Genomic DNA, 23,169 nt, shown 5'->3' with positions numbered 1-23,169 from the left:
ATGGCCATAAAAAGCACCTTTTTCCAGCACCGCCTCCTGCACCGATACACCTGGAGATCACCCATGCAAACGGAGACACAAATCGATCACGTCCTGATTGATGGACGGCATTTCTCGGACATTATCGACGTACGAACCTATCGGGGCGCTAACATCGACTCGGACCACTACCTTGTGATGGTTAAGCTGCGTCCAAAACTGTCCGTTGTGAATAACGTACGGTACCGGTGCCCGCCGCGGTATAATCTGGACCGACTGAGGGACACCGAGGTCGCGACTGCCTACGCGCGGCATCTCGAAGCAGCGTTGCTAGCGGAGGAGGAGTTCAATGATGCTCCCCTGGAGGACTGCTGGACCAGAACTAAAGCAGCCATCAGCAATGCTGCGGAGAGCGTCCTGGGATACGTGCCAAGGAGTCGACGGAACGAATGGTTCGACGGCGAATGCCAGGAGATATTGGACGAGAAGAATGCAGCACGCGCAGCGATGTTGCGTCAAGCCACCCGTCAGAACGTGGAATCGTATCGACAGAGACGAAAGCAGCAAACTCGCCTTTTCCGGGACAAAAAGCGCCGCCTGGAAGAGTCGGAGAGAGAGGAGATGGAGATGCTATATCGTTCTCAGGATACACGGGCGTTCTACAGGAAGCTGAATGACTCTCGCAACGGCTTCATGCCGCGAGCCGAAATGTGTAGAGACAAGGAAGGTGGCATCCTGACGGACGAACGTGAGGTGATCGAAAGGTGGAAGCAGCACTACGATGAACATCTGAATAGTGCACAGGCGGACAATCAGGCGTTGGAGGAGGAAGATTATGTCAGTGTTGCAGCCGACGGAGATGTACCAGTGCCCACTATGAACGAGGTCAAGGAGGCTATCCAACAGCTCAAGAATAACAAAGCAGCTGGTAAGGATGGTCTAGGAGCAGAACTCTTCAAAAGGGGACCGGAGAAACTGACGGAATGCATGCACCGAATAATCGAAGAGATCTGGGACAGAGAACAGCTACCGGAGGAGTGGAAGGAAGGGGTCATCACCCCGATATACAAGAAAGGTGACAAATTGGACTGTGCAAACTACAGGGCAATCACAGTGTCAAATGCCGCCTACAAAGTGTTATCCCAGATCCTGTTCCGGCGCCTATCACCACTGGTAAATGGATTTGTCGGGAGTTATCAGGCCGGGTTCATCAACGGCAGATCAACAAACGACCAAATCTTCACTATACGGCAAATCCTCCAAAAATGCCGTGAATACCGGGTCCCGACGCATCATCTGTTCATCGACTTCAAAGCCGCATACGACACGGTTGACCGTGTAGAGCTATGGAAAATTATGGACGAGAACGGCTTCCCTGGGAAGCTGACAAGACTGATTAAGGCTACGATGGATGGTGTACAGTGTTGTGTCAAGATTGCGGGCGGTTTCTCTGAACCGTTCGAATCACGTAGGGGATTAAGACAAGGTGATGGGTTGTCCTGCCTGCTGTTCAACATCGCACTTGAAGGAGTTATGCGAAGAGCGCGGTTCAACATGCGGGGCACGATTTTCACGAGGTCCGGACAATTCGTGTGCTTCGCTGATGACGTGGATATAATCGGTAGAAACAAGGAGACGGTAGCAGATCTGTATACCCGACTAAAGCGCGAAGCGGCACGAGTAGGACTGAGGATAAATGTGTCTAAGACAAAGTACATGCTGGCTGGCGGAACTGAACGCGATAGGCAACGTCTGGGCAGCAGTATTACGATCGACGGCGACGAGTTCGAGGTGGTTGACGAGTTCATCTATCTTGGCTCAATGGTGACTGCGGACAACGACACCAGCCGGGAGATCAGGAGGCGCATTATATCCGGAAGTCGTGCCTACTATGGACTCCACAAAACATTGAGATCCAGGAAACTTCACCCCCGCACGAAGTGCACCATGTACAAATCACTGGTAAGACCGGTGGTTCTCTACGGGCACGAAACGTGGACAATGCTCGAGGAGGACCTGCAAGCACTCGAAGTCTTCGAAAGGAGGGTGCTGAGAACGATCTTCGGTGGTGTGCAGGAGAATGGAGTGTGGAGGAGAAGAATGAACCACGAACTAGCGCAACTCTACGGTGAGCCAAGTATCCGGAAAGTAGCCCAGGCTGGAAGGGTACGGTGGGCGGGGCATGTCGTGAGAATGCCGGACAACAGCCCCACCAAGTTGGTGTTCACCTCTAATCCGGCAGGTACAAGACAAAGAGGAGCGCAGCGTTCACGGTGGCTGGACCAAGTGGAGCGAAACCTGGATAGTATCGGGCGCCGACGTGGTTGGAGGCAAGCAGCCATGGATCGAGTTACATGGAGAAGAATTGTTGATCAGATAAAATCTTAAAAGATGTAATATCAGAAATATAATATATATCTGAGCTTCGCAACAGGAACTTCCAGCAAAAGCTTCGAGAAATTCTTCCACATTCGAAGCCCTTTTGGTCCTTAACGAAGGTGCTTAAGAAAAAACCGAAGCCTATTTCTCCTCTGATGTTACTCCAGGACGCAGCTGAAGGAATACCTTTAATCACACCAGTAGAGAAGGCAAATGCGCTAGGCCAGCAGTTTGTGTGTTCTCACAATTTAGGACTCAACATTGTTAGTCCACATGAAAGAGCCGTTGCAGATAGCGTAGCTGAGGTTGACCAATCAGACAGCTTAGTTCCTGCGGAAAGTAGAGTCACTGCGAATGAGCTGATGGCTATTGTGAAAAAATCCAAAAAGTATGAAGGCCCTCGGTTTCGACAACACATTCAACATTGAGCTGAAACATTTGAGTATTCGCCCATTTGTCTTCTTAGCTAAAATTTTTAACAGGTGCTGGGAGCTTGGTTACTTTCCTTCAATGTGGAAGTTAGCTAAAGTAATCCCAGTTTTGAAACCGGGGAAAGATCCTTCCTTTTCCAAGAGCTATCGGCCCATCAGCTTACTCTCTGCCCTATCCAAGCTGTTTGAAAAATCAATACAAATGCGAATTCTTGCTTTTGCAGATGAACAGGATATATTACTGGAAGAACAGTTTGGGTTCCGGAAAGAAAGATCCTCCATCCACCAACTCACAAGGGTTAACAACGTCATCCATCAAAACAAATCAGTGTCCAAAACGACTGCCATGGCAATATTGGATATTGAAAAGGCATTCGATAATGTGTGGCACGATGGCCTGGTGTTTAAACTGCATAGGTATAATTTTCCCATGTATCTTATTAAAATTATCAAAAATTATCTTGCAGATAGAGCATTCCAGGTTTCTCTGAATAATGCACTTTCAGAAAGATTTACTATTCCTGCTGGTGTACCCCAAGGAAGTATCCTAGGTCCCATCCTATACAACATTTTTACATCAGACATCCCACCTCTTCCGGGTGGTGGTGTTCTGTCACAATTTGCTGATGATACTGCCATTCTTTACAAAGGTCGTGTCATTAATGCTCTGAAGAATAAACTACAGACAGGTCTGAACGCTCTCACCGAATATTATACAAGCTGGAAAATTGTGATCAATGCAGCAAAAACTCTCATCTTGTTTCCACATTCTAGATCTCCAAAACTTGTTCCATCAGATGAATGCCGAATACAATTCGGTGATGAGGTCATTCAATGGTCCGACGAAGTTATTTATCTAGGACTCACCTTTGACAAACATCTGATATTCAGGTCACATGTTGACAAAATCGTTCAAAAATGCAGCATACTCATTAGGTCTCTGTATCCGCTGATTTGTAGAACATCTAAACTGTGTCTGAAGAATCAGATGGCTGTCTATAAACAAATTATTTACCCCGCAATTGAATACGCAGTCCCTGTTTGGCGGGGCTGTGCACGAACACACAAACTTAGACATTCAAAGTAAGATCTTAAAGATGATTCTAAATCTACCCCCTTGGACAAGGACTAATGAAGTACATGAGATGACCTCCCTGGATATACTAGAACAAAAATTCGAACAATACTGCACGAAATTTGAAGAGAGGTGCTCAATCTCTGTAATACAAATAATTCAAAATTTGTACATATTAGGTTAGGGATAGTTATAAGTAGGTAGATATTTTAATAATAATTAAAATAATTATTATGATAAATCATTAGTATGTAAAACAAAAGTATCTAAAACAGCTATTATTAATAACGAATCGTATGAACAACAAAGATGAAAGGACAAAGGGTCAAAACACTTGTACTGTAAAACGTTGATATAATACACAAACATAAGATTAATAAACAGATATTATATGCCAAAAAAATGAATGGTGTAAATGCATAAGATTCTTCAAAATGGAAGTTGAAACAATTTTGCGCTGTCATCAGCACATTCGATTACGCCCACACGCAATGCAAAAATGAATGTATTGATGTAGAACACATCTTTATACTAGTATGGGTGTCGTTTCGAATCAACGATAAAATCTTTGAACCTGTCTTTATATGGAGTCGAGACAGGGATGACAAGTATAAAACCCCATTTTAATTCACCTAGTGGTGCAATGATGCCTTCCTCATGTTATTCATTTTGCTATTATATATTACAGCAGAAATTTCCCGAAATGCTACAACTCAAAAATGTTTAGAAACGAATTTTGTTGATACACTGTTGTACATTCGAATGTATGTTAGTGAAAATCTATTCAATCATATGTGAGAAAGTGGAGTGAGCTCAATTTTTCATTCAACCATGCACTAATATGACCTACATTTTTTCTATGGCAATTCGAATTTTGGAAAAAAGAACTGGTACTCGGAGTTCAGCAAATCAATTATGGGACTATCAATGGTTTATTAGGTTACAGAGTCTCATGGTCAGCATACTAGAGAAATTAACTAGCAAATATAAAGAGGTAGCTTACGAAGAAAAAAGGCTTGAAACTGACATTTTTACACTAATCACTCTACTTCCGGAACCAGCGGTTTGATCTAAATGAAAATTGAGATATTCTTATGACACCTTAAGAACTTCCATCTCCGTGGAAAGTGAGTGAAATTATTTACACATTTTTAATGCACTATTTCTACATTTTTGGTGCATATCACCCTGTAATTCCGGAACCGGAAGTTGGATCCAAATGAAATTCCGGATTTTTGTATGGGATCATGAGACCTTTCATTTGAATCAAAGTTTGAGAAACTCGGTTCAGCCATCTCCTAGAAAAGTGAGTGACATTATTTTCACATTTTAATGAATTATTTTCACATTTTCGGTGCATCCTGTAATCCAGTAATTCTGGAATCAAAATTCGGATCCAAATAAAATTCCGGAACTTTGTATGGGACCATAAGACCTTTCATTTGAATCTAAGTTTGAGAAACTTGGTTCAGCCATCTCCGAGAAAAGTGAGTGTCATAATTTTCACATTTTTGTGCATATCACTCTGTAATTCCGGAACCAGAAATTGGATCCAAGTGAAATTCCGGAACTTTGTATGAGATTATAAGACCTTTTATTTGAAACCAAGTTTGTGAAAATCGGTTCAGCCATCTGTGAGAAAAGTGAGTGACATTATTTTCACATTTTTAATGAATTATTTTCACATTTTTGGTGCATACTATCCTATAATTCCGGAACCGGAAGTTGGATCAAAAAAAAATTCCGGAACGTAGTATGGGACTATAAGGCTTTGAATTTAAATCTTAGTTTGTGAAACTCGATACAACAATCTTCAATAAAATTGAGTGACATTAATTTCACATTTTTGGTGCATCATCCTGTAATTCCGGAAGCGGAAGTCGGATTAAAATAAAATTCAGTAACTTAGTATGGGAACGTGAGACCTTTCATTTGAATCTTAGTTTGTGAAAATCGGTTGAGCCATCTGCGAGAAAAATGAGTGACAATATTTGTTACACACAAACACACACATAAACACACAGACATTAGCTCATCGAGCTGAGTCGAATGGTATACGGCATTTGACCCTCCAGACCTCGATTCAAAAGTCGGTTTTTGCAGTGATTGTATAGCCTTTTTATATGAGAAAGGCAAAAATAAAAATCTGTATATTTCGAAAATAAAGACTAGAAATCTGGTGCCATATGAAAAGCTGAAATTTAATTTCACAATATAATTGCACCGTGACGCAATATCTTCGTTTACGTATTGGACAAAAATTGGAAACTACCCTGATTTCTTCGAATTTAATGTATGAAGTACTGAAAGGTGCAAACATCCACCAAGCGATCATTTCAATTGTATTAGACTATTAAAATATTTACTGGGTTGTGTACAAAATACGACCGATAGCGATGACAATAAAAATACAGTAATTGAAACATTAACGAAATTATATTAATTATGAATGGCCCACTTTTGTCCATTGATGTCGTGTTTTATAAGGACACAGTTTGAATTTCAGTGAGCCAATGTCATTCGTATTCTCTCTCGTCAATCCGGTTATGTCTATGACATTACCCACCCGCCTTTATTCAAAATGTTTTTTTTTGCTTTTCCTCAACATTCACTTAGAATTTAATATTTTCTGTCGATTCCTTTTTCTTTTTAACAATAAGAATCGGCATTGAAAATTACGGGCCTATTTTTGTACCAACAGTAGTTGAAACGCAAAAAATGCTGTAGCTGCATAGGTAACAATTAAAATTTGCGATCGGTGCGAGTTCATAATGCTTGTTTCGTTTATTTTTTTTTTTCATTTTTTCGGTACATAATACTCTGATTTGTTACGGTTTTAATGGGTTTCGCTTCAAGTGAAAATACCATAGATGAATAAGAAATATAATAACTAAATATACAATAATAAATTTGGGTAGCTTATCTTTTCGCACAAAAGTGAAAATCGCTGAATATCATTCAGTCGAATATTATTAAGACGAAAGCCGTCTTGCCGAAATCCAAAGAAAACATCGTACCGTGCACAAACATCACTTATACCGTTTTCGTTTATTGATTAGAGCAGCCCGAGAGCTGACCCAGAGTCACCCAAACAACTTTTAATGTGTTTGTTTTAGCAACCTGGGGTCGCTCTAGATCGGACTCCAATCGCGTAGTTTCGCTCTGAAAATTTACTCGGATCACACCACGCAACTATGCGAGTTTGTTTCTTTTTTTCTTTTTTTCATGAATTGTTGTTTAGGGCGCATACCACGTGTTCGTTTTACTCGGAGTCCGCGTATAGGTTCAAAAACGAAAACGGTATTAAATTTCAAATATAATAAAAACCACCGTGAATAGAATATACACAGAAAAAAAAATAAAAAAATTTACGTTTGACGCAAATCTTTATATAATTTAATTCATAAGCATATAATTCAATGGCAGAATTTTACAAGACTCATTTAAATATGATTTAAAATTTACATACTCAGTTTAACACCAACATGTTTCATCACTTCACAGAAAAAAATTATGAAATACACACGACATGTAATGCAATGATACAGACATCATATAGAGACATCAATTGAATCAACAATTTGATTGATAACCATCATCGATGTAAAAGTAAATTAAAATGCCTTTATGTTTCAATACATTATACAACATATTTTAATTTACGCTTAGTTTTGCCTTTAAAGTATATTGAGAAGTAAAGATATGATGAGTAACTTTATATTCAATTTCCTGCTCCAAATATGTGTATGAAAATTGACGTAAATATTCTTATCTGTGTTGAAAATATGACAGAATGCCTTATATATGACCTAGATCAACTCTAAAAAACCTTTTTTAATCCACCTAGTGGTGTAATGATGCCTTTCTCATATTACTCATTATATCATGAATATAACCGTGAAATTCGCAAAAACAACTGTTTATTGAATAGGAATAGGATAATTTGTTCGGATCTAATCTCACAAACTCTATAAATCCTGTTTAACCTGTAGTTCCGGAACCGAAAGTTGTATCCACAGCAAATTAAGGAATTCCGTATGAAACGGTAAGACTTTTCTTTTGAACCTATAAGTTTGTAAAAATCTATTCGGCCATCTCCAAGAAAAGTGAGTGAGATCCTTTTTGCAGTTTCTAATCACAATTTCCAATTCTCCCGAAACCGGATTCAGATGAACGGAATAGCCGAAGTTGGTTCGTTTGCTACCAACAAATACGACCTACAAATTGGAACAGTTTTGAACGTAGTTAAACTTATACCTACTATCTCATGCTCTATTTCGTTTAAACCAATTAAACTAAATCTAACGAAACGAACCTGCGTTTCTGTTACTACTGCGTGCTAAACAGCATGAATCAGCAGCATGAAACATGTAGTAGGATTGTTATTATTATTATTGACATCACTACACAACGTGTACGTAAGCACGCCTTGTTCGTTTTGTGTTTTCTTCTTCTTTCGGTGTTGTACATATTGTCACTCTATATGGCGATTTGAAAACTTTGACATTCATCGCCCTGTAACTGCGGAACCGGAAGTCGGATCAGGATGAAATTTCACAGTAGGTTTAAAGACAGTATGAACTTCAATTCAAATCAAGATTTGTGAAAATCGGTTCAAGCATCGCAGAGAAATCGAAGTGAATTTAGTTTTAGGAGTTTTTCTTCTCCACTTTCTGTGCTCTCGGAACAGGAAAAGAGGGGACCAGTAGTGCCGAATTAAGTTTTTATGCCCACAAACTAACAAGCTCTGCAAACTAGAAGAATTTATCAGACAGTTTTATGGGATTTGTACCTGTTTTTAACCATCGTTCGTGGAAAAATACTAATAAAATTGGTAATTTTCCACTTATCACGCTTTAGTTCCGGAACCGGAAGTCGGATCCAGATAAATTGTTTCACAAATTTTTAGGATATTATAAGACCTTTCATTTGAATCTAAGTTTGCGAAAATCGGTTGAGTTGTTCCAGAGATAATTGAGTGTAAACTTTTTCTCAAATTTTCACATATTACCATATAACTCCGGAACCGGAAGTCACATTCAAACGAAATTCAATAGCAAGCTATGGGACCATAATACCTTCTATTTGAATCTTAGTTTGTGAAAATCGGTACAGCCATCTCTGAAAAAAGTGAGTGCATATTTTTTTCACTTTTTTGGTACATATCATCCTATATCTCCGGAACCGGAAGTCGGATCGGAATGAAATTCAATAGCAGGCTATGGGATTATAAGACCTTTCATTTGAATCTTTGTTTGTGAAAATCGGTTCGGCCATCTCTGAGAAAAGTGAGTGCATATTTTTGTTACATACACACACATACATACACACACACACACACACACACACACACACACACACACCACACACACACACACACACGGACGGACGGACACACACACACACAGACATTTGCTCAGTTCGTCGAGCTGAGTCGAATGGTATATGACATTCGGCCCTCCGGGCCTCGGTTAAAAAGTCGATTTTCAGAGTGATTGCATAGCCTTTCTATATGAGAAAGGCAATGAGTCATTTTGACGCTCGAATATGTCGGTCTCGGAGGACGTAAATTTCTAGATGATTATTTCTAGGTGTGTGGTATTGCTTTCGACTCTTGTGGAATCTTAAATAAGAACGACTCTTTTACTGTCCGTCGTTTCGACTGCAGTAACCTTCCAATACGATATTAAAAGAATTGAACGATTTTACCACTCGGAACATTGTCGAATTGTCGATTCCCAATTGTTTCTTAATCCACCTGCGGAACTAACCTGGATTCGCACACAAAATTTGGTGTTGCAGCAAGAGCTTGGCAGCTATCTCGATAACCATTAGACAATTTGTATCGAAATTTTGCTCATTACACCCAAAACACGCTACACAAAAAAGAAAGTGTTGTTGTTTTCTAGTACCGTCCTTAATATGACTGCTACAACAGAAAACATATGAATGTAGGCAGGCAAATGGGCAGTTTGTAAAACTTGATCATTTAGCAAATAATTGCAGAAGCCAACGCGATCGACATTATTTTGGATGCGGCTTTCACATGAGACATTATTATATTCACGTCATAATAGATTTTTTGTTGTTTTGTTGGTAAAAATCACAAGTCTATTCCTGTTTTGTTTCTATAGTGTACATTTATGAAAATTGTGTGAGAAGTGTAAAAATTGTTCTAGATGGAATATTTCTATAATCGACAGGAGAAAAATTTAGTTCGAGCCTGTATATCTGTTATCTGTGATACTACGATAATGTGAATACTATCTAGGAGCCAGTAATCGAAAGTTAATTTAGTACCGATCGTTCAGTTTCTACACGCGTCACTTTCAATGGTTCAGTATGGTTGCCTTTTAGCCTTAAAAAGTGAAATACTTTGTGTTTGTCATAGAAAATACAAACGTCCGTCCGGTGGATCTTCACCATGGTCAGACACTGAATGGAATTGTCATCATCACGTTATTGTCATCGACGTCAGAGTGATTGAAACTGGATCGACAAAAAAGTGGAAGACTAGCTATGTTCTACGCTGCGTTAAGCGTCCATTTGAAGAACAGATATGAAAATTCATTCCAATTTAAATATATCCTACCGTCCTTCGTCCTACCCCTTATATATATATATATATATATATATATATATATATATATATATATATATATATATATATATATATATATATATATATATATATATCTATATATATATATAAATATATATATATATATATATATATATATATATATATATATATATATATATATATATATATATATATATATATATATATATATATATATATATATATATATATATATATATATATATATATATATATATATATATATATATAGTTTTACGTAGGAAAAAATGGCGTCCTTAGCGCTAATTTAACTACAGTAAAGTAAATTTTTTACTCTCACAACACAATGTACGCATCTGAGGTTAGCAATTAAAGACAATTCAGAACGAAAAAAATGGAACTAGTCTCACATACAATTTTTTTATTACCCTAAAAGATTTCGTTTCTCTGAGTTTACAGTATGTAGTATCAGATTCTTCAGCTTACCACATCCTCGGACAAATCAACTCGGTCCATGTGCTTGATCATCAGCGAAAACCACCCCTCGACAAGTAAATGGAAAACCCATCTCCGAAGACATTACAGCCGAAGAGGAAAAACACATTTTCCTTTGCACTTGAGTTCAGTGCGCGAACGGATGGAATTTGGGAAGGGATAAATGAATTGTCATCAGAATAAAACATCCCTTCATTCATCTCCGGTAGCTGCACACTTTGTGCCGCGATTTAGTTTCGGTACTGTGCCCGAGTGGTGCTGGAAAAATTTGATTCCTTCATGACACAATTTCCGTCCACCAAGATCTACATCCTAGCGGAGCAATATCGCTGCTATTCTCACTAGTATGTAAAAAAACTGTCGCCCACCCAACTGACGGGTTCTTTTTCGCAGCACCAATGCAACTAAATGGGAGGAAAATTGCTTCCAAACAGCTGATGCAGTGCATTTCCCGATATCAGCGGAGAGCTGGATTAAAATTCCGTGCTGCATTTAACGACAATTTTTCTTCATGTTTGAAATCCACGTCTAGATTTCCGAGGCGCAATTTTTTGTGTGTGTTAGTTGTTGCATTCGCCAGGATGATTTTAGTACCCTAGTCGTGCCTCTCGTTAGGGCGGCACATTTCAAACGAAGGAAACGAACAAAGTGTTTAGTGCTCTGGCGGAAAACTAATGGCCTTTTCCAAGGTAGCTGAAGTCCGTGCCGGATGCACGGAGCAGTTCCGTATTTTTCGGGTTTACGACCGGCAGTCGTTTGATCAGGTCGGTGAAAAGATCACATTATGCTGATTCACGGGGAAGAGTTGAAAGAGCGTGCTTGCATGTGTGCAACTGAGATATTTTAGCTACGTGTTTCCTTTGTGATTCGGTGCACCCTGGCTGGGTCGCGAAAAAAATGAAAAAAAAACCGGCATGGCACCATTGCATTTCAAAAATGGTTAAAAATTTTGTCATTTAATCTGTAAGCTGTTCGTTGAACTGAAAATTTACTTCAGATGATACTTTAGAAAAGGCGACTTTGAAGGTTCGAATGTAGAGAAGGTAAAAAAAGTAGAAGTCAATTATGAATATTTATTATCTCCAAGCAAAGCAAAGTCCTGGCATTACATTGCTTTTGTGGAATTTTTTTTTTTGGGATAGAAATCATTTTTTGCAACTTATACTTGAACAAATTTTCATCAACAGATTTAAATTTAAATAGGCCAATAATAGCTTAGAACACTATTTAGTTAATCTAAAGTTTATGTTAGGATTTCAGGAACCTTCAGTTTCTAATACAGAGGGGTCTCGTATAACACGGTTCACCGGGGGCGTGAAAAGCGAATCCGCGATAAACGAGACCCAGAGCATATGGGATTTCGACTGGTTGGGGCTGTGCACGATTATCTCATTATCTCGCTCCGGTTGACAGTTAGAGCTATACAATCTTCGGCAAACTTGTTGTAGTTTGACACATAATTAGTTGAGAACTGCTCCGTCAGAAGCGCTTTAAAAAAAAGCATTAAATAATTCATAAGTTTTCAATAGAAAAAGAACAGTTTGAGCATGAAATATCGCGAATATTTTAGCATCTGAAATCTTCAAACAACTTTTCGAGACTCAAAGTTTATTAACAAGTTAAAAGTATATTTCGAAATCACTCTAAAGCTTGCTTCATTTAGAATTGGAACAAACTTTTGCTCATATTGTGGCGCTCCTGGTGGACGGATTTGGAAGCTCTTGGCGCCCACGTGTCGGGAATTTTGTCAGCTTCACGTATGATTTTTGACATTCCGAAAATCGACTGTACTTTGTAAACAATCAACATGGAAGCCGAAAGAAGGAAAAAAAATTGTGCACAGTTATTTGGAAAATCCATTGTGGTCTGCATCTAGGCTAGCTAAACAGCTGAAATTGCCCAGAAATACCGTATGGCGCGTTATCAAACGGTATAAGAAAACATTGACGACGATTCGGAAGCCTCAAGCCGATCGTCGGAGTCGAACTGACGACCGAAATTTGCGTGGTAAGATTTTGAACACGATTAAGAGGAATCCTAATCTGTCGGACCGTGATTTGGTCAGAAAATTCGGTGCTGCCCATAGTACCGTGAGGAGAATTCGACTCCGGGAAGGAATCAAGTCGTATCGAGCTAGCAAACAGCCAAATCGGACCATGAAACAGAATAGTGTGGTCAAAATTCGTGCTCGGAAACTATATGACCAGGTGCTGACCAAGTTCAACGGGTGTCTTCTGATGGACGATGAAACCTGTGTCAAGGCTGACTTCGGTCAAATCCCAGGTCAAAAATTTTACTTGGCAACGGCTCGGGGGGATGTTCCAGCCAAATTTAAATTTGTTTTTGCCGACAAATTTGCAAGAAAATTTATGATTTGGCCGGGCATTTGCAGCTGCGGCAAAAAAACGAAAGTTTTCGTTACAAATAAGACAATGACATCGGAACTATACCAAAAAGAGTGTCTCCAAAAACGAATTTTGCCGTTCATTCGATCCCACGACCATCCTGTAATGTTTTGGCCAGATTTGGCAAGCTGTCATTACAGCAAAGCCGTTTAAGAATGGTATGCAGAGAAAGTGGTCCAGTTTGTTCCGAAAAACCTTAACCCACTCAACTGCCACCAGTTCCGCCCTATTGAGAAATACTGGGCAATCATGAAGAGGAGACTCAAGGCAAAGGGAAACGTTGTCAAAGACATCAATCAGATGACGACCTGGTGGAATAAGATAGCTAAAACGATGGACGAAGAAGGTGTGCGCCGCCTACTGAGCCGTGTTACAGGAAAAATTCGAGAATTCCTTCAAAACCGTGACGAATAATTTTATCCGTATTTTTTCTTAAAAGTATGAAGAAAACGCTACATTTGTATAAAAAAAGATCTTGAATACAATAATAAATAACTGTAATACAGGCAATTGTCTTTGTTCCAATTCTATTTGAAGCAAGCTTTATCAGATGGAATTAGTGCGAAAACTAAAAGATTTAAAGCGATTTTGTCTTCTACAAAAATGTTCGGAATGTAGCGGTCTAATCATATGAAAATAATATTAGTCAGAAACTCATCCACCCAGTGACGTTAGTGGGATCACAATTTTGCTATGAAAATCGATTCTATTGTATCTTTACAATTTGTTGAGATAGAATTTTGGTGTTTTCGAGAGGAATGTTCCAGAGTTTTAAACAGATCAAATAATGTAAACTATATTTGAAAATTCTCCAATTGGTGGCGCTAGTGTGCAATTCATGATTGAAAATTCATGTTGACTCATTCAGATGGTTTCTTCGAGAAGTTGTTCTAGGGTTTCAATACCTATTAAATGATTTACTTAACAGTTCGTATTGTACCTACAAAGTGGTCTTCTGTAACTAAAAATCATAATTGTTTACGAGAGTGATGTTATCAATCAGTTTTTCAATAAGTTGGTGAAGGATTGACAAATTGAAAACTGTTTTACTAGAAGGCGCTAGTAAGCTATTGGAGTATTAGGATGAATATCGACATCTGAAATCTGATGAAACTCGTACATCCTATTGAAGTTTTGACTATTTACGTAAATTATATCTAATTAAGTACATAGATAATTGAATTATATCTAATTAAGTACATAAATCGTGACATGTATTGCTTACCTTATTTAATTAATTATTTTTTTAAATAAATTCATTTTCAGTTCAGCAACGCCATCGCACGGCATCACATTCAACAGATCATGTCAATTGTATGGGTGCGCAGTGCTGGTATTTTTGGCGCGCACGATTTTGACATTTCTCTCCCCTACTTCTATGTACGAGATTGGATGCGGACTCGTCTGAGGGCGCCATGCTCGCAAAAAAGGATGTTGCCAATGATTTGTTCGAAAAATATGAGAGCTAGATATCTTGTTACTATTATGTCTTTTGTTGTACGTAGGTTCTGGTGAGACAGTTCTCGACTGATTTTAAATAAAATATCACTTTTAGTCTCCACAAACACAATAAACTCTTCGAAGACAGTACGATTCTATACTATACTGTTTGTTTCATTTTATTAGCGACTTTAACTGTTCATGATCATTCGCTAAATATACAAAATTTTTAAGAGTTTTCAAGAAATATTGATGAATTGGCGGTCGCTATAAAATAAAATACATACATATCATGTTTTATGTACTTATAATTATATCTAGCAATACAAATAATCAAAACTAATATAAAGATCGAGTTTTACTCTCTCAAGTTCCTCAGATTTCAGATGTCGATAGCTTATTCTTGTGAATACTCGAGTAGCTTACTAACGCCTTCTAGGAAAACAGTTCTTGATTTGTCTATCCTTGTTATTGAAAACTACCTTGTAGATACAATGCGATCTGCTTAGTCAATCATTTAATAGGTATTGAAATTGAAACCCTAGAACAATTTCTCGAAGAAACCATCTGAATGAGCCAACATTAGTTTCCAACCATGAATTGCCCACTAGCGTCACCAATTCGAGAATATTCAGCTATTGTTTACACTATTTGATTTGTTTTGAGCTCCGGAACATTCTTTTCGAAAACACCAATATTCTATATCATCAGGATTTAGAGATATCACATTATCAATTTTCTTTTGTCAAATTGTTAACCCACTAGCGCCATTCGGTGGACAAGTTCTTAAAAACGTGGTTTTCATAATGTATACCCTGACATTCCAAACAACTTTATAAAAAGAAGCCGCTTCATACCTTTAAGTTTTTTGATAAGAGCATAATTCTGATAACTAAAATGTGTAGTTAAGCACACTAACTACATCTGATGGAGCGATTTCGAATTAAAACATTTGCTGTTTGACAAACTTTGAATTTCCGCATTCTTCAAAACACTATAATTTGCGAGTTACTTGAAGCTCAAATCGTTTTGTCTGTGTTATGCGAATGATGTATATCATGTGTTTTCTAATGCGCCCCTGGCGGAGAAGTTCTCATCCAATTGTCTGTCAAATTACACTAAATTGTTGGTCTAAGTATCTACAACAAATTTGACGAAGATTGTGGGCTCTATCTGTCGACCGAAGCGAGAAAACCGTTCACAGCCCCAATCAGTCGAAATCCCATATGCTCTGGGTCCCGTTTATCGCGGTTATCCGGCAATAACGAATCTGGCAACAACGAATACCGGCAAAACCGAATTCGCGTTGTACGAGACCACACTGTATATTCTTATTCGTCAAATGCATTCAAGAAGTATTTTTAATAATATTCCGAACAAAATTGACTATTATTATAAATGCGAACTTCCACTTTTGTTCGTGAATAGACAATAGACACGCGCAACCGGAGATTTGTTTAATATGTTTGATGCATGTTATTGGGTAATGTTAAAATAATGGTCGTACGTGAAGTTAATAACAGATTGGTGTTTCCGACAAGCCAGATGTGAAAATTTCCAACGGTGATCCATATCTATGGGTTTCTGCTATCTCTACGGATCTACTTCTTAGAACTTTTGTATTTTGGTTTGTTTTTTTAGGAAACTACAGAAAATTAAAATTGAGAGTTATTCAATTATAATCACATAATTTAATAATTTAATTATCTACTTTACGATAACCTGCATTTATCCCTTAGAAATATGTAGTACCTGACGAACCATTTGCTTATGCTGTATTTTCCGGATATACTTCAATTTAATATAGAATGACCTAAGGAAAAACTGAAATCACTGATGCTGTACGATATTCGAAGTACAAAGTCCAAGTTTTAACACTTTTTTTCAATCTTTTAAAATCAAACTAATTTCTATCACAGAGAACAGATATACAGGCTCACATATGAACTGTGTGTAAAACACTAGCAGATGTCACCACGATCGATAAGAGCTGCCACCACGATTTGGGTGCCACTTTCACATGAGACACAATTTTTGGACCAACATTACTCCACGCTAGATTTTTGTTTTGCTGTTGGTCAAAATGACAAGTTTGTTTTCGTTTTATTTCGATCGAATTCTCGTGTGATTTATGCGACATGGAAAAAAGTTGCATTTAACACTTAGGGAAATCGTGTGACAAGTGTTAAAATTGTTGTAGTTGGAATATTTCTATAACAGGCAGGAGAATTTTTGTTATCGTTCCGGAACGTTTTGGAATATCGCGGCGAATAGTCGAGTAGGTGGCAGTAGTGTTTTCAACGTATAGCAAATTTAAAATTTACACAGGATTTTGACAAATTTAGTCCGAGTCTGTAAATCTGTTATCTGTGGTTTTACATTAGTAAGGTACGGTATTAAGCGAAACGACATAAAAGTCAAACTCTTTTAGTTGAATATTCATGAAAAGTCTCATTATTACAAGTTTTTGTTGATAAATCGGTTCACATTCTTAAATCAGCATGACGATCAAAACAGAGATTCATTGTTTTGGGGGATCAATTCATTTGCGCTAGGTAATATCGCAAACTAAATGAAATAAGTTTATACGATGAAATATGAGTACGTTACGTTAGTCATAAATCACAATCTGTATTTTGTTTAAGCTGTGAAAAGTTAAAAGATAAAAACTTTCAGCATGATTGGAATGAAACAACGAATATAAAAAACCTGTTTTAATCCACCTAGTGGTGTAATGATGCCTTTCTCATATCAATCATACTAACATATATAATACTGTGATATTCTTCAAAATAATTTTCTTCGATTCTTGAAAGAATAACCGAAATCAGTTTGTTTGAACGTCTACTGATAAAAACTATCAATTGGTGACAATTTGAGGTCGATTTAGAAAGTTTTTGCCCATTTCAGTGATGGTATACAATTTCCGGATATACAATTTCCGGATGAAATTCAGGAAATACGTATGGGACCATAGGATCCTTCATTTGAATCTAAGTTTGTGAAAATCGGTCGCGCCATCTATGAGACAAGTTAGAACACATATTTTCATTATTTTTGCACATTTTACTCCATAACTCCGGAAGCGGAAATAGGATCCAAATAATATTCAGGAATTGTGTATAGGACCACAAGACCTTTCATTTGAATCTAAGTTTGTGAAAATCGATTCAGCCATCTCCGAAAAGTTGGTGCACTTGTTTTCACAATTTTTTACCCATTTCACAACATAATTCCAGAACCTGAAGTCGGATCAAAATAATATTCAAGAATTTTGTTTGGGACCACAAGACCTTTCATTTGAATATAAGTTTGTGAAAATCGGTTCAGCCATCTCCGAGAAAAGCTAGTGTAAAAAAACGTTACATACACACATACACACACAAACATTTTACGTACTTGACGAACTGAGTCGAATGGTATAACAGTTCGGCTGAAAAGTTCGTATCGTTTAATAGAAACACGCAATTTTTTGCCAAAATTCGTTTTTATTATTCAACATAATTGCCATCAGAGGCGATACAGCGATTATAGCGATCTTCCAACTTTTCGATACCATTTTTGTAGTACGATTTGTCCTTTGCCTCAAAATAGGCCTCAGTTTCAGCGATTACCTCTTCATTGCTTCTAAATTTTTTACCAGCGAGCATTCTCTTGAGGTCTGAGAACAGGAAAAAGTCACTGGGGGCCAAATCTGGAGAATACGGTGGATGAGGGAGCAATTCGAAGCCCAATTCGTTCAATTTCAGCATGGTTTTCATCGACTTGTGACACGGTGCATTGTCTTGATTGTGAGCTCACGCGGCACCCATTTTGTACAAAGCTTTCTCATATCCAAATATTCGTGAATAATATGTCCAACACGTTCCTTTGATATCTTTAGGGTGTCAGCTATCTCGATCAACTTCACTTTACGGTCATTGAAAATCATTTTGTGGATTTTTTTCACGTTTTCATCGGTAACAGCCTCTTTTGGAGGCTGCGTTCATCGTCTTCGGTGCTCATATGACCAGTACGAAATTTTGCAAACCTGGATAACGCTCATCAAGCCATTTTTTGGTATCGGCGGTACTTTTTTCATCAAAAAGTAGTGTTTCATAAACACACGAAATTCCTTTTTTTCCATTTTTTTCAAAAGTCGGGTTTCACAGTGATTGCATAACCTTTCTATATGAGAAAGGCAAAAAGAATCGGTTGAAAATTGTTAACATTCTACTGATGGAAAATTCGAAAAAAGGTTAACCATTACATAAGCTTCTATACCGGATCTTTATCGAAATGTGATTGCTTTTACAAACATCCCGACTTCAGGCAGCCCAAATAACTAATAGGATCTGTCAATCATTTCAATTTGCATTTTATTCTCAAGTTTAAATGGATTTTAGCACTCCATCCTACCTTTTTAGGGAGCATTCCCGCTTTGAATGACTGTCTTTCAATGGTAAAATTTGTAATTACAATCATGAACACGTCTCACTTAACCGACCTCGTTGTCGCTCACTGGTATAATAATCATTTTCAGATTATCAAGTAAAAAAGATAGACGAATAAAAACAACCCTTTCATTTTATTCGCCTCACAAACACGCACCAGAGACAGCGAAACTTTGGGGTCCATTTCAATTACCTTTGGATTTTATTTCGTCCGTTTTCTTGAAATTTATTTCACTTTCTGCAGCTGTCACCAACGGAAGCACGCCACAACCGAAGTTATTCGAAGTTATTCTCATTCTACCCATACCGTGGCGTTGTTGTTTTCGTAAGAGACAAATCGAAGGACCTGCAAACAACACACAACTTCTTAGATTGCCTTCCCGGCCGATCCGCCCATTTGGAGCGCGTTGATTTTCCTTAGGATATACTCTATCCTTCACTACTGATCTGTGCGAAAAAATAGTAATGGGCTGAAGGGATTTCATGTGATTTTATGGATTTTTTTTTGCTTCCTTTTCAATAAACTCTAGGGAAGGTAAATTATGAACCGGACCAACCAACCAACATTGCATCGGGTTGGCTCTCGTTCTTCTGGTTGAATATTCTTTTGCGCGGAAAACTTTTTTCTCTCGTTTTTTTTAGTTGAACGGTACGAGCTAATTTCTTACACACTTATTCAGATTTTCTTTCAATAATACTGAAAGTTTTGCTCTTCCTTTTGGGTTTTTTCTGGCACTTGCAAAAATCTTCCTGCTGGTCGAGTTTTCTTCCATCATTTTTTAACGTTAATGCCAAAAACAATTTTGTTGAAATTTATTAGAAAAAGTTTTTCTCTTGTGTATATAAATGTGTATTGTGTGTATAAATGAGATGTTTATCGTTCTGCCTTTGTGATTGACAAAAAGTATCTATTTTGTAGATCGTACTTCAAATGAGAGAAATGAAGCCCATTTGCTACCCACGATAAAGGTGAAAAAATTCAAGTACTTCTAAAGCATTTCTCGACCACCTGCGATGCTTGAGACAATTTGCACACTTAGTTTAAAACAAAATCTGAAAAGTTTTGCTGTTTGCAGCAGAACTCAATGGCTTATCATGGAACGAAAAATCATTATACGGGCACCGGCTAACCAAACTTACTCGAATAGAAGCGAACAAAAGTTTTCATGCTAGGCCGCGTTGATCTCTTTTGCATCTCGCTCGTACTCAAGTGCGTTTCTGTGTCCGGAAAAGCTATTCGCCAGCCCTGAGGTCCCGAGCTCATCAAGGATCAGCCAACCACCACGCCGAACAAGCACTCAATCGATCCTGAGCCTCGAGTTGCGAAACAAGTTGACGGTTTTGAATGGAAAGCCATTCGCCACAAAACGCGGAAAAAAATATTCCGAAAGAAGACGTTGGGAAAAGAAAGTCCCACTAACTTTCCCACCGAAAACTAACCAACTGAGCCATTGTGTGTGATCGCTGCTGGCGGAACGGGCACGGACTGGAAATGACGTTGGTGAAGTTTGGCTCATTTTTTTTTCCTGGCTTGAGCTAGTCAAGCTGTGCATGCCGTTGCTTCTACGATAAGTAAAAAAAGCATCCTTCCTTTGTAATGCTACCAAGTTCCGGTAACGTTTTTTTTGTTAAATGCAAGCATTTCACATCTTGAAAGCGCATCAGCAGCGAGGGCTTTCTCAGTGCAGTCTACCAAGTGTAGGGAAATAATTTTCGTTATTTTCCCAACCTCTACCTTAGCTGGGCATTTTAATTGATGGGGTTTTCAGGTACGGACTAAATTTTTTCGTTCCATTCTTTTCTCCAGCGCTGTAAAATGAGAACTTTTGACTTACGGAAGTTGAGCAGATTTTCGCGAAGGCACAGGAGCAATTTTTAATAAGTTTAGTCGTAAATCTCTTCGGTTGAATGAAAAGAAGAAAAGGTAGAAGTTTTTTTTGTTCGGATTTGGTATTTCCGAAAAGAGAAAAATTTATTGGATATTAACTGAAAAGTACCAGCAGGTATTCATCAGTGCAGAATGCCTCACTTTATAAATTTGAGTATGTGTTCTATGAATCAATTATTTGATTGGATGTTTTGAATGATAGTTCTCGGCCGATACCAATAATGTTAAAAAACAACTGAAGAGTTTTGCCTGACTTCATTGCAGTTCTTTAAAGTACTAGCATCCTGCATTATCCATACCTAGTCGCATATAAGTCGCATATCAAAAATCAGAATTTTCATGATAAAACGGTTAAAATTTTATATTAGAAATTCTATATTCTTTAAAAAAAACTGATAAATCTTCGTACTGTTGTACGAAAAATTTGTAATGAGCATGTACTTCGCGTAAGGGAATGTTTATTGAGAGTATAGTCAGGATAGATCTCAATCACCAAGCAAATTCAAAAATGGTGAACATTCATATAGGACTGATATGCGTGAATTTGCAGTGTAGGTCACGGAAATATTTTGTTTAATGAAAAACTAAGTTTTGTTAGAACCATCTGTAAAAAATTAAATCCTCAATGGCCGGAAAGTGCTGGTCTGTAATAGTACATACAGGTAACCCGAAATGTATGCAATCAAAACGAAAACTAAATTTGATGTTGTGATATTCATATTTATCGATTTTGACCTGTTGGGTGTTGGACTACACACCCATTATACAATTTAGTCTTAAATTTTGGAGCAACAGTTTGTATGTTTTCTGAATAAACTTGGTTGTATGCGATTATTTTTTTCGAAAATTATTGTTTGAGATTTTTTGATACCTTGAAAAGGTCCGTTAAGTTTGTTGACGTTGGTGATGAAAGATGCTGATCATGATCATCCATAATTTCAATGAAAATGTCTCCCGAGCGAGGCGAATGCCGCTAAAAATAAGTTCGTAGAGTGTCCACTTGCTGATGTACACAGCAACTTTCTTTATGATGTTAATGAACTGCACCGAGTGCATGTCGGTTCGATACTGATTCTTGTGAAAGTGTGATAGAAGATTGGAATTTCTGTGAAAATGATTGCAAACTAACTTCAACGTTTTTTATTAATATTTTTAAGCTTCATCTTCGACTAATCTTAATAATAGTCACGCGGACTTATCCCAAACCGGTTACCTTTGATATACCAAAACGTAAAGTGTTTGAACCGAAGATGGCGTCGAAAAAACAAGTGCGAAAAATAGTTGTGTGCAGATTGTGTGCGCACTGTTCATTACGTTCTTAAACCTTTCGATACATGTTTGACAACAGCCAGGAAGGCTGGAAGCAGAACAAAAATAGATCTTTGGAACCACCAGAAGGACGCAACATTGAAGTGCAAAAGCAATCAGATCGTTCGGCGCGTACTGGGGCTAGAAAAATAGAGAAGAGCTCAATGTTTCGTGCATACTTTCAAGGTACCGTAATAATAAACACAATGTGACGGCAGAACCCCGGACTCGCAAGTTGTGTCGCGAATATTTGACGGAGATTTCCTGCATGACAATGGACGATGAAAATTTTGTGCTGGAAGACTTTGAGCAGCTTCCCGGAATGTCTTTTTATACGGAACGGCGTAGACGAGCATTCCACGACAAATAAAAAGGAACAAGCTTCCCAAAAAATGTTTGGTTTGGCAGGCAATATGCAGCTGTTATTAAGCAAGCCAAATTTTCATATCTATCGGAACGGTAATTTAGAAAATATACCGTGAAGAGCGCCTAAAGAAGCAATTGTTATCATTCCTACGCAGTCATGACGCTCCTCGCTATTCTGGCCTAATTTGGCATCTTGTCACTATGACAAAGATGTTACAGAATGGTATAAAGTCAACTGAGTCTATGTAACGAAAGAGGCGAATCCACCTAGCTGCCCGGAGCTGCGGCCTATCGTGCAGTATTGCGCTCTCGTGAAGAGAGAAAGCTTTCAATATAAACACCTTAGCTATTTGTGTTGAACCGACATTAAAAGTTCAACAAAAACTG

General features: G+C 38.0%; 1 protein-coding gene across 1 annotated transcript; it reads left to right on the top strand.

Annotated features, from left to right (window-relative positions):
- On the top strand, nucleotides 1-22,786 carry LOC131433761 (uncharacterized). The gene is made up of 2 exons (XM_058600353.1): nucleotides 1-431; nucleotides 22,603-22,786. The coding sequence occupies exons 1-2, from the start codon at nucleotides 1-3 to the stop codon at nucleotides 22,784-22,786; spliced, it is 615 nt and encodes a 204-aa protein (XP_058456336.1).
- Nucleotides 22,787-23,169: the final 383 nt, after the last annotated feature.

Source organism: Malaya genurostris, chromosome 3, assembly GCF_030247185.1.
Source record: "Malaya genurostris strain Urasoe2022 chromosome 3, Malgen_1.1, whole genome shotgun sequence".
Taxonomy (NCBI): domain Eukaryota; kingdom Metazoa; phylum Arthropoda; class Insecta; order Diptera; family Culicidae; genus Malaya; species Malaya genurostris.
This window is presented reverse-complemented; position numbering and strand designations above follow the sequence as displayed.